This window comes from Phaseolus vulgaris, chromosome 10, assembly GCF_000499845.2.
Source record: "Phaseolus vulgaris cultivar G19833 chromosome 10, P. vulgaris v2.0, whole genome shotgun sequence".
NCBI classification, from domain to species: domain Eukaryota; kingdom Viridiplantae; phylum Streptophyta; class Magnoliopsida; order Fabales; family Fabaceae; genus Phaseolus; species Phaseolus vulgaris.
Genome location: NC_023750.2, coordinates 25,576,868 through 25,590,100, shown reverse-complemented (window position 1 = coordinate 25,590,100; position 13,233 = coordinate 25,576,868). Strand labels below are relative to the sequence as shown.

The 13,233-nt window shown below is 38.3% G+C and overlaps 1 protein-coding gene across 1 annotated transcript; it reads left to right on the top strand.

Annotated features, from left to right (window-relative positions):
- The first annotated feature begins 1,160 nt into the window (after nt 1–1,160).
- On the top strand, nt 1,161–11,385 carry LOC137817505 (uncharacterized). Its single transcript, XM_068620789.1, has 4 exons — nt 1,161–1,512; nt 1,968–2,708; nt 3,845–3,946; nt 10,973–11,385. The coding sequence occupies exons 1-4, from the start codon at nt 1,161–1,163 to the stop codon at nt 11,383–11,385; spliced, it is 1,608 nt and encodes a 535-aa protein (XP_068476890.1).
- Nucleotides 11,386–13,233: the final 1,848 nt, after the last annotated feature.

The window sequence follows — 13,233 nt, the reverse complement described above, 5'->3', positions numbered from 1 at the left end:
AGTTAATGGACAAGCTCCAAAGACTCCAACAAAAGACCATGAGTGTAAAGGAATATAGGCAAAAAATGGAACTATATATGATGAGAGCCTCCATTAGGGAATCTGAATCCAATACCATAGCAAGATTTCTAAGTGGGCTTAATCTTGAGATTAGAGATAGAGTTGAACTCTTACCCTACCAAGACTTAAATGATTTGGTTCAACTATGTATCAAGGTTGAACAACAAAATTTAAGGAAGACTTCTAGTCGTAAGGAAGGTTCATACCCTAACTCCTATCCAAGAAGAGACTTTAAAAGGGAGGAGAGTACACCTAAAGAAAAACCAAAAGAAACTCCCAAAAGTGTAGGTAAAGATATGCTTACTCCACCCATTCGCACTAGGGATGTCAAATGTTTTAAGTGTTTTGGCAGAGGTCATGTACAAACTCAATGCCCAAATCAAAGAACTTTGTTTTTAAGGGGGGTAGATGAGTATAGTAGTTGTGATGATGCACCTAGTGGGAAAGAAGAGGAGGAGAATAATGAGAGAGTATATCCTTATGAGGGGGAATTAATGATGATTAGAAGGACCCTCAACAACCAAATTAGCGTGAATCTAGAAACACAAAGAGAGAACATCTTTCATACAAGATGCAAAGTTTTTGAAAACATATGTTCTCTCATTGTGGATAGTGGTTCTTGCTGCAATTGCTATAACGCTAGGATGGTTGAAAAGCTACATCTACAAGTAGTCCCTCATCCGAAACCTTACAAACTTCAATGGATCAATGAAGACGGGGAACTAACTGTAGACTAGCAAGTGAAAGTCGAGTTTTCTGTGGGTAACTACAAAGATAACGTTTTATGTGATGTAGTACCCATGGAAGCTTGTCACATCTTATTGGGTAGACCTTGGCAATTTGACAAGAAAACCATGCACAATGGTCTAACCAACGAGATTACCTTCACCCATAATGAAAAGAAGTTTATAGTCAATCCTTTACCACATTCACTAGTGGTAAGAGATCAAGTACAATTGAAACAAAAGAGGGATGAAGAGAAAAAAAAAAATCAAAATAGAAAAAGAGAGAGCCCTTAGGGAGTAAAAGGCGTGGGAGAAGAGTGTTCCTTCCCACAAGGTCATTCAATAAGACAACACTTATAAAATACCTTTGAAAATATGCTTCTTGTTGAACAACCTCAAAGCCTTATCTTTTGTAAAGGAACACTTACATGCAGTGCCACTAATCTTGAGACTTTGGTTCTACCTCCTCAAGTAGAAGAGCTTTTACAAAAATTTGATGATATATTCTCTAAGGAAGGACCCATAGGACTTCCTCCTTTTAGAGGTATAGAACATCAAATTGATTTAGTTCTGGGGGCTAGTCTACCTAATAGACCAGCCTATAGAACTAATCCTGAGGAAACTAAGGAGATAAAATATCAAGTACAAGATTTGTTGGAGAAGGGTTGGGTTCAAAAGAGCTTAAACCCTTATGATGTACCTGTCTTGTTGGTGCCAAAAAAAGATGGCAAGTGGAGAATGTGCTGTGATTGTAGGGCCATCAACAATATCACCATCAAGCATAGGCATCCAATCTCAGGACTAGACGATATGCTTGATGAATTACATGGGTCCATCATATTTTCCAAAATTGATCTTAAAAGTGGATATCACCAAATTAGAATCAAAGAGGGTGATGAATGGAAAACTGCTTTTAAAACCAAATTTGGACTATATGAGTGGTTGGTGATGCCTTTTGGCCTCACTAATGCACCTAGTACTTTCATAAGGCTCATGAATCATGTCTTGAGAGTTTGCATAGGTAAATATGTAGTAGTTTACTTTGATGATATCTTAGTCTATAGTCAAAGCCGAGACGACCACCTAAGACACCTTAGGGAAGTTCTCTTAGTCTTAGGATTAATAGTTTATTTGCTAATAGTGATAAGTGTACCTTTTGTGTTGATAGTGTTGTGTTTTTAGGTTTTGTAGTTAACAAAAATAGGGTGCATGTTGACCCCGAGAAAATCAAAGCCATCCAAGAATGGCCAACCCCACAAAATGTAGGAGATGTTAAGAGTTTTCATGGCTTGGCTAGTTTCTATAGACGTTTTGTGCCTAACTTCTCAAGTCAAGCTTCACCACTCAATGAGTTAGTGAAGAAAGACACTCCATTTTGTTGGACCGAGAAGCATGAACAAGCCTTCAAGAGGCTAAAAGCTCAACTCACTAATGCACCCATTCTAGCCTTACCAAATTATGCCAAACCTTATGAGCTAGAGTGTGATGCATCGGGAGTTGGCATAGGTGCGATGTTGTTACAAGGAGGGCATCCAATTGCTTACTTTAGTGAAAAACTTCATGGAGCCACCCTTAACTACCCCACCTATGACAAAGAGCTTTATGCACTTGTGAGGGCCTTAAAGACTTGGGAACACTATCTAGTTTCTAAAGAGTTTGTTATACATACTGATCATGAGTCTTTGAAATATTTGAAAGGTCAACATAAGTTGAACAAACGTCATGAAAAATGGATGGAATTTCTTGAACAATTTCTTTATGTCATCAAATACAAGAAGGGTAGTACAAACATAGTAGCTGATGCTCTCTCAAGGAGACATGTGCTCTTTTCAAAACTTGGAGCCCAAATTCTTGGATTTGACAACATAAGAGACCTTTACCAAGAAGACCAATATTTTGCATCTATCTTTGCTAAGTGTGAACGTAGAGCACAAGAATGATTCTATGTATCCGAGGGGTATCTCTTTAAAGAAGGCAAACTTTGTATACCTCAAGGCACACACAGAAAACTTCTTGTAAAGGAATCTCATGAAGGAGGTCTCATGGGCCATTTTGATGTTGATAAAACTCTTGATCTTCTGAAAGGAAAATTCTTTTGGCCACACATGAGACGAGATGTCCAAAGACATTGTTTTAGATGAATTTCATGTTTAAAAGCTAAATCTAAAACAATGCCTCATGGACTTTATACCCCTTTACCGATTGCAAGTGCTCCATGCGAAGACATTAGCATGGATTTTTTTATCTTAGGACTCCCTAGGACTGCAAGAGGTTTTGATTCCATCTTTGTGGTTGTGGATCGTTTTAGAAAAATGGCACATTTTATTCCATGCCACAAAGTGAATGATGCTCAAAATGTTTCCAAACTCTTCTTTAGAGAAGTGGTGTGACTTCATGGATTACCTAGAAGCATAGTGTCGGATAGAGATCCAAAGTTTATAATCCACTTTTGGAAAACTCTTTGGAAAAAACTTGGCACTCGACTACAATTTTTCACATCATGTCATCCTCAAACGGATGGACAAACTGAAGTAGTCAATAAATCTCTTTCTACTATGCTTAGGGTGATCATGAGGGGTAGCCATAAATCTTAGGATGAGTATCTTCCCCATATTGAATTTGCATACAATAGAGTAGTTCACAAGACTACTAATATTTCTCCATTTGAAGTTGTATATGGTTTAACCCTCTTACTCCTTTGGACTTGTTACCCCTTCCTAATCCACAAACTTTTGTGCTTAAGGAAGGTGCTACCAAAGCTGAATTTGTTAAGAAAATGCATGAGAAGGTTAAAGCACAAATACAACAACAAATTGAGAAATATGTCAAGTACTACAATAAGGGAAAGAGAGAAATTATTTTTGAGAAAGGAGACCTAGTTTGACTTCATCTTAGAAAGGATAGGTTTCCAACTAAGAGAAAGTATAAACTTAGTCCCCGTGGTAATGGACCTTTCCAAGTCCTCAAAAGAGTCAATAACAATGCTTATAAACTTGAATTGCTTGCAAAATATGGAGTACATGATACCTTTAATGTCATTGATTTGTCTCCTTTTGTAGGTACTAATGAAGAAGATGACGCATTGGATTTGTGGACAAATCCTTTTCAAGGGGGAGGTGATGGCAAATTCATGGAGCTCTTCTTGGATGTTGTGAAAAATGGTGCGGAAGCTATGGATTGAGATGTGCAAGATCCTCCTAGGAGTTATGGTGATCTTGAAGATGCATGATGTGTATGGAAAGAGGGAGGTTCGGCCAGCCCTATGGTAGGTGATGAAGATGAAGATTAGGTCCTAGAAACTAGGCAAAAACAATGTATGGCACAATGTGGGCAGCATAACATTACTCTCATTAATCTTGAAAATACAAGAGCTAGGCATCTCTTTTTATAGGCTAAGGAGGCCGTAATTCCTAAGCTAATTCCACATGAAATGTGAGCAAAATGAAATGTAAATGTGAGGCACATGGGCACATGGAGCACATGGGTGCACATGGGTTCACATGGCTACCAAAACCGTCCCTTGATTAGTGAAGGCTTCTAGAAACCTTTGCTAATCAAGGTTAACTCCTCCTTAATTCTAATGTGCAGAAAAATAAACATTTGTCCACATGGCTATGCTATTTACACCCCAATTAAAGCTAAACTACACTTGTTGGGCCTTCACGAAATTTGTGCTAGTAAGCCACTCTCCCATTCAAAGCTTTGATCCAAGTCTTCTTGTCCTAGACGCTCCTAGCTTGTCCTAGACGCTCCTAGCTTGGTCTTAGACGCTCCTAGCTTGATCTTGGACGTTCTTGACTTGGCTCTTGCTTTTCATGAAAGGTTGTGCTTGGCCCTCTTCCATCATCCCCTCCCTCTTAAAAAGGATTTGTCCTCAAATCCAATGCTTTTGCTTCCTAAGGGGATGGTTGTGGCTGGATGGTGTCCATCATCTTCTCCTTCTTGAGAAGATCTATCCTCAGATCTTCAGACTGGATCTCGGATAGCAGCCTCTTGCTTTGAGAACTAGGATTGCCCTCCCGGGTCAAACGTGTACCTACGGAAATCATAAAATAAAGTAGAGGTGTTAGTTTGAAAATTTATTTCACTAAGTTGCCATGTTTGTTTTTCCTTTGTTTTTGGTAACTTTTCAAAATATTTCTCTTTTGATGGTTGTATGTGTTCTATAATCATCTCATTTATTTGAAAATGTTCATTTGTGGTTATCTTCTCTTTAGGCATAAATCCTATAGAAGATGGTAACAACCTAAAAGGAGAAAGATGATTTAGCCCGCATATGACCTCAAAAGTAGAAATATAAGTAGCTTTGTGAGCTACTTTATGGTATGTATGCTCATCTCTAGAGTTGTGTTGTCTTTTATGATTATTCTAGGCATGGTAGGAAGAGCTAGATTTTTAAATGTATTTTGACCATGGCTTTGAGGATTTAAATTGTACAACTTAGTTGCAAGTTTTCCAAAGAGAATCCTCAAATCATGGTTTGCGAAATTTGGAGCTCTATCCAACACTATGCTTGAGGATAAACCATGAAGATGTAGCACTTCTCTAGAGAAGAGTTTATCCATGAAAATTGAATCAAAACCTTTTGTTGTCCTAGGAAGTTCTAATATGAAATGTGTGTCTTCCCAAGGATCATTTACAAAAGGTGAAGGAGTATAGAGTTCTTGAGACTTTGCTTTAGGTGTAGTTTGAAAACAAGAATTGTACCTAAAGTAATGTCTTTGAACCTCTTTTCTCATGGGTGACAAAAGTTTTCCTTTTAAAAGCTCTAGAGTTTTATCAACTCTAATTTGACCCATGAGTTCTCCTTCATGTAGACTTTTTCTCTCATGTGTAAAGAGAGTCTCATTGGTACAACCATTGTTTATGAAAATTTGTACACTTTGCAATGGTTGTCTCAATAAGACATGACAAGTTGTTCTAGACACTACTTCACACAAAAATTGGTTTTTGTAGATGCTTATAGATAACTTGACATTCTCTTGGGGATATCCTAACACATTTGAGAAATAGTCTTTATCTATGCAAGCTTCTTTTAAAGACTCTTCTTTGGTGCTCATGCTTGCAAGTGTTCCTTTACAATAGGTAAGGCTAGGTTGTTCAACAAGAAGCATGTTTTCAAGGGTATTTTCAATGTGCTTGACTTGTTGAATGACCTTGTGGGAAGGAACACTCTTCTCCCACACCTTTTGTTTCCCAAAAGTTTTCTCTTTTTCTATTTTCTCTTCATCCCTTTTATGTTTCATTTGTATTTGGTCTTTTACCACTTGGGAATGTGGTAAAGGGCTAAGTACAAACTTTTTGTGCTTGTGGATGAAAGAAATCTCGTTAGTTAGACCATCATCCAAGGTTTTCTTATCAAATTGCCATGGTCTACCTAATAAGATGTGGCAAGCTTCCATAGGTACTACATCACATAAAACATTGTCGTTGTAGTTACCTATAGAAAACTTGATTTCCACTTGTTTGTCTACACGTAGTTCTCCATCCTCATTGATCCATTGTAAATTATAAGGTTTTGGATGAGGAACTACTTGTAGATTTAGTTTCTCAATCAATCTAGTGCTACAGCAATTGCAGCATGATCCACCATCCACAATAAGAGAGCATATATTTTTCTAAAACATTGCATCTAGTATGAAAAATGTTCTCTCGTTGTGTCTCGATGGATGCACTAGGTTGATTGTGGAGGATTCTTTGAATCATCAATAAGTCCCCCTCCAAAGGATTTATCCTCTCTCCTTCCCCCTTTTCTTGTGTACTAGGTTCATCCTCACCACTAGTGTACTCATCTTTTCCTTTTAAAAACAAAGCCCTTTGGTTTGGACATTGCGCTTGCACATGCCCTCTTCCAAAACACTTAAAACACTTGGTGTCCCTAGCACGGATGGATGGGGTGGAGGCATCTTTCACTAAAGGTTTGGTAGTTTCTTTGGGTTCGTCTCTAGATGTGCTACCCTCCCTTTTAAAGTCTTTCTTGGGATAAAAGTTGGAGTAAGAACCCACCCTTTGACTTGAAGTTTTGCGCAAATTTTGTTGTTAAACTTTAATGCAAAGTTGAACCAAGTCATTCAAGTCTTGGTAGGGTAGAAGTTCTACTCTATCCCTTATCTCAAGGTTGAGCCCACTTAGAAACCTACATATGGTGGTGGTTTCTTCCTCTCTAATGGATGCTCTCATCATGTAGAGCTCCATTTTCTGCCTATACTCTTTCACACTCATGTTCTTTTGTTGGAGTCTTTGGAGCTTGTCCATTAACTCCCTATGGTAGTAGGAAGGTATATGGCGACGCCTTAGGGCTCCCCTAAGGTCATTCCAATATTCTATGGGAGACTCCCTATGAAGACGTCGGTCTCTCTCTAGAGAGGTCCACCAATACATGGCATTGCTTTGGAAACTAAGGGTTGCTAAGGGTACCTTCCTCTCTTCACTCACCCTATGGCAAGCAAAGAGTTGCTCTACTTTCATCTCCCAATCTAGGTATACCTCTACATCTTCCTTACCATAGAAATGGGGTAGGTCTACCCTTACTTCCCTTGGGCTCTCTTCCTCTCTTCTTCTATTTCTCCTAGGGGGTGGTGGGTAGTAATCATGGATTCTAAGGCTTCCCTCCCCTAGAGACTCATTACTTTTAGATGCATGAGTATGAGATTTTTTTGATTTTTGTGATTTCTCTTATTGGGCTTTAGCCAACTCATTAATTTTAGTCTCATTCTCCAATTTTCTAAAAGAAATCATTTGCACAGCTTGTGAAACTTCTTTCAAAAGAGTTTTAATAGATTTTACTTCACTTTCAATAGACTTTGGAGAGTGAGGAGAAGAAGACATGACTAAAGTTTTGTGTATACAAGTATTTTACCTTGAGAAAATTTAGGAAAGTCAAAGAAGGTAGTTTTCCAGGTAAGGGAGGTGAGTCACAAAGGACTACTTAAATAACAAGCCTTTGCCTTAGCCAAAAACTATCCCTCAATGTCTTCACACAAAGCTTTCTCTTAGTAAACAACTTAAAACACAATTAAGTTGAGAAATCAAATTTTAATGCAAGAAAACAATGCAAGCTAACTAATTAACCAAGCAAGACGAATTAACAAAGCTTAAACAAGGCAACACAAATGAAAAGCGTAGCTAATTAAACAAGGAAATGTAATTAAAAACAATTAACAATTGCTAATTAGAAAACTCTACACTAGTCGGCCCTAGGTGAGGCTTCTTGGACACTTGGAGCCCTTGAAGACACACTCACCGTCTAATCACGTAATTAAAGAAGTAATTAACACAAGTTAAGTTGCAAAGAAAATTAACAAAACTCCCTTTGTTGATCCTTTTTTTGCTATTGGCACTTCCTTGGTTGTCTTTTCTTGTTGGGCCCTCCAAGTGTTTGTGGTGTTTTGAGAAGTATTTGTTTCTGCCTTTGCTCTTGTTCCCCTTAGAATTAAGGACTTAATTCTCCAATTCCAGCACCTATCAAGAAGACTAGACCTTACTCAAGTCAAATTTCCACTCAAATAAGCACCAATTGAGAATCAATTCCAGCACCAAATTTAGAGGCCAAAGAATGAAAGCAAGAAACAATTTAATTGGAAAAACAGTACCACACAAATGGAGTTAGATTGTGACAACTAGAAAGAGTTCCAAGAAATATTAGACAAGCAAATAAAGGTACTCAAATAAAGGTAGGCACACAAAATGAATCCTAAGAATAGCACTAGAATAGATTTCAAAATCAAAAAACAGCACCACTGAAAAATTGTTGTGGGCGAGAGACCGTGATTTTCCCCGATTTATGCTGAGCTGCCCCCTTAAGATTTGATTCTGAAAATTTATATGCCAAATATTCAAGATCTTAACTAAAATCTGGCGTTGGTTTCACTCCAAACGAATGAACCATTTTGTTTTAATAAATTTTTCAAATTCAGTGTTCAGTTACACCAACTGTAGCGCCCAGATTTGCACACTGTTTTTAAAATATTTATCATATTTTTTCTATTGACTCTTTTGAGATGATTCTTTTTTTGTCTTTTCTGTAACACCTCAATGTTGCATAATCCAGAGAATCAGAAATTTCCTATGTAGGGAAATAATTTTCTGAAACAAAACAACCAGCACAGAGTTATGTAAAACAGGGGATTCTGTGAAAACTGGAAAAAACAGCAAGAGACCAAAATATAAACACAATGGAATTGATGAAAAGGAATTTGTGTAGATCTAAACACAAATATGAACTCAAGCTAAAACAAGATAAAAAACAAGAACTCAAGCTAAAATTAAAAACAACAAGACAAGTATGAAAACAAGATGAATAACATGAAATAAAGAAGAACTCAAAATGAAAATGACCAAGAACTACTCATCTTTGAAGAACCTATGCTCATGATACCAAATGATGGCAAATTCATGGAGCTCTTCTTGGATGTTGTGAAAAATGGCGCGGAAGCTATGGATTGAGATGTGCAAGATCCTCCTAGGAGCTATGGTGATCTTGAAGATGCATGATGTGTATGGAAAGAGGGAGGTTCGGCCAGCCCTATGGTAGGTGATGAAGATGAAGATTAGGTCCTAGAAACTAGGCAAAAGCAATGTATGGCACAATGTGGGCAACATAACATTACTCTCATTAATCTTGAAAATACAAGAGCTAGGCATCTCCTTTTATAGGCTAAGGAGGCCGTAATTCCTAAGCTAATTCCACATGAAATGTGAGCAAAATGAAATGTAAATGTGAGGCACATGGGCACATGGAGCACATGGGTGCACATGGGTTCACATGGCTACCAAAACCGTCCCTTGATTAATGAAGGCTTCTAGAAACCTTTGCTAATCAAGGTTAACTCCTCCTTAATTCTAATGTGCAGAAAAATAAACATTTGTCCACATGGCTATGCTATTTACACCCCAATTAAAGCTAAACTACACTTGTTGGGCCTTCACGGAATTTGTGCTAGTAAGCCACTCTCCCATTGAAAGCTTTGAGCCAAGTCTTCTTGTCCTAGACGCTCCTAGCTTGTCCTAGACGCTCCTAGCTTGGTCTTAGACGCTCCTAGTTTGGTCTTGGACGTTCTTGACTTGGCTCTTGCTTTTCATGAAAGGTTGTGCTTGGCCCTCTTCCATCAGGAGGGGATGATGGAAGAGGCCCAAACACTACTACAACTAAAAGCCCACCACCATGTCATATTGGGCCAATCACTAGGGCCATGACTAGAAAGCTTGAAGAGGATTAGAACACAGCTATTGATGACAGAGAGACCTATCTTTACATGGTCAAAGATACCAAAGTTCCTAGCGTAGAATAGCTTTTAATTTCATGTTAAAAGTAGCATGAATTATTTCTTTTGTAATTTTGTTGAACATGCAAATTGGCCCCTAAAATGCTAACCTAAGTTTAATTAGAGTTCCCTAAACTCATAATTAAACTTAGGACCGACTCACATTAGCCCAAAGAGGAGCATAAGTTCTAGATCTACTTGCACATGCTAGATTATAGAACTTACTTCCCATGTGCTGAAATTTAGGCGCCAACTCACTCATGCATAGCATTTGAATTTCCCTCTCATTTTCACCTTGTGTAAACTGGCCTCCTAAGCTATTTAAGGAGTGCCTTGGCTCTTAGTTTTGCAAGATTAATATACTTAGTGAATTGCTGCCAAATTGTGCCAATTTCATTTCTTGCCCAAAAACCTCTTAGGTTAGGCTATTGATCTTCACAAATCCCCTTTTCCAAGTAGAGTTGTCCTCACCACTCCCAATCCCTACCTCTCATGCACCTTCAAGGTCACCATCACTCTTAGGAGGACCTTGCTTTGTCTTCAATCCATGATCCTTCCGCCATTTACCAACAATTTCTACAAACAATGAAGGCACTTCTCCATCAGATTCTAAATTCTTAAGCCACCTTTGGAGGACCTTATGGGGCAAACTTGAGACAAAACTCTTGTTTTCTACTACTTGCCACCCCCAAACTGATGGTCAAACTGAGGTGGTTAATAGAAATTTGGGTCAATGTTAAGATGATTTATTTATGGGAACCGTAGGGTATTGGAGAGTTTACTACCTCATATTGAGTTTGCTTATAATAGAGTAGTAAATTCTACCACTTCCCACTCTTCTTTTGAGGTTGTTTACGGGGTTTAATCATTTAACACCTCTCGATCTTCTTCCAATTCCTGTACTTGATGATGTTTTATGCAAAGATGGTTTTGATAAAGCTTCTTTCATAAAAGACTTGCATAATCACATCAAGCTACAAATTGAGAAGAAAGTTGGCAAGTATGCTGAAAATGCCAACAAAAGGAGAAAGGCATTAATCTTTGAATGTGGTGATTGGATTTGGCTCCATTTGAGAAAAGATCAATTCCCTACTCAGAGGAAGTCAAAGCTTATGCCTCGTGGAGATGGTCATTTTCAGGTCATCAAGAGGATTAATGATAATGCCTATGAGTTAGATATGCCTGATACTTTTCTTGGTAGTCATACTTTTAATATCAGTGATCTAACTCCCTTTTCTGAAGGTCTTCAAAATTCGTGGAAGAATTCTCTCCAACCCGGGGAGCATGATGGAGATCAAGTAGAAGAGGAAAGTGAGGCCCAAGCTCAAGAACCTTAAGGAAGGATTACAAGGAGCAAGGCTAAAGTTTTGGGTAAAAAGCATCAAATGCTTTCTCTTTTTGTAATTATCCTTGTATAAATTTGTAAATAATATAGGAGTAGGCTTCAGGAGAATGCCAAAAGAGGAAAACCAAAAGACACCTCTCATGTAAGGCATCTTAGGCACTAGTTTTAGGAAAAGGCTAGAAGAAGCGTCTCTTCCTACTCCTTTCTCTCTTAGACGCTAGATTAGAGAAGGAACTAGAAGAATGACTCTTCCAACTCCCTTGCCTTGTATAAATAGAGGTACATGGTGCCTTGTATCATAAGTTGAAATTGAATTTTTGAGTAAAGAAACTATACCAATTTGGTGAGAGAGTTGTGAGACTTGTTCTGATGGAGATGTGCCTTCATAGGTTTTGGATTTTGTAGGTGAATGGCGGAAGCAACATGGATTGAAGATGAAGCAAGGTCCTCCTAAGAGTGGTGGTGACCTTGAAGGTGCATGAAAGGTAGGGATTGAGACTGGTGAGCCAACTCTACTTGGAAAGGGCAAATTTGTGAAGATTAAAAGCCTAACCTTAGAGGTTTTTGGGCAAGAAGTGAAATTGGCACAATTTGGCAGCAATTCACTAAGTATATTAATCTTCCATTTACATGACCCAAGCACCTCATTATATAGCAAGTGAGGGCTGGATTTGAACAAGAGAATTGGAGGGAAATTCAAATGAAAAAGAATTTGAAATTGGTGCCTATTTTACACTTAGCACATGGAGCACATGGAACATATTTAACATGTAATGGAAAACGTTCTCCATGCGTGCGTAGTCGGTGGTCGCCGAAGGTATGTATCATCGCCGTACTTGAAGAACAGAAGATCAGATAACCGGAAATCGCCGTGGTAGGCACATCGCCGGGTTTTCGAGAAAGCCTAATTGAAGCTGTTGGAGGTTTACGTATAAAACTGAAGAACTTGGCAGGGGGTAATTTATGTTCGCTGTTATAGTAGGTTGAGAAAGGCAGCACTAGCCATTGGGTGTGGAGGTTGCGGAAAGTCACTCTTCAAGTAGTAGTCAAACTGGTGGGAGGACCTAATGGTGTTATGGTGGTGTGAAATTGCTGTTTAGTGTTTTGAAGCAGTCCAGCATTACAATAGTAGTAGTTTGGGGCTGTTTTTATGATATATCTTTTTTCCCTCCTGTTTTGGGATGCCTCTTGGAGGTCCTAAAAACAGGGTTTGGGTTATGTAAAGGGTTGGGATACCCCTTTTGTATCCCCTTAATTTAACTTAATTCTTTGCTGATAAAAAAAAAATGTAATGGAAAACGTTTAGCACATGTTAAATATGGAATATGTGGAAAATGTGCCTTGGTTAAACATAACCGGCCTTGGTTAAAATTAGGTGTTTTTTTAAAGCCTAATCTAACCAAGGTTGGTTTTTAGGTGCTAAATTTCATCTAAGGAAAAATTACAAATAAAATTCCTAATCTAATTTTGACAAGAAATTAAAATCTACTCTACACTAGAGTTTATGGCATTTGGACATGTAAAAGAACGTCTTGGATCCTCTTGGCCATAACTCTAGGGGTTGTTCAACTCTTTCTCTAATCTCAAGATTGAGTCCACTAAAAAACCTTGCTATGGTGGTAGGCTCAAACTCCCTAATCGAGGATCTCATCATATATAATTCCATTTTTTGCCTATATTCCTCTACGCAAATAGTCTTTTGTTGGAGTCTTTGGAGCTTGTCCATTTACTCCCTATTGTAATAGGAGGGAATATTGCGGTGTCTTAAGGCTCCCCTAAGATCATTCCAATACTCTATGGGAGGGTCCTTATGAAGGCGCCTATCTTGCTCAAGGGCAGT

Bases quoted from the DNA above. Each gene is read 5' to 3' on its own strand.
- LOC137817505 (XM_068620789.1), top strand. From the start codon at position 1,161: ATGCTTCTTGTTGAACAACCTCAAAGCCTTATCTTTTGTAAAGGAACA. The intron at 1,513-1,967 runs GCAAGTGGAGAA...TTGTGTTTTTAG, and splicing joins GTTGGTGCCAAAAAAAGATG to GTTTTGTAGTTAACAAAAAT. The intron at 2,709-3,844 runs GTAGAGCACAAG...CTCCTTTTGTAG, and splicing joins TATCTTTGCTAAGTGTGAAC to GTACTAATGAAGAAGATGAC.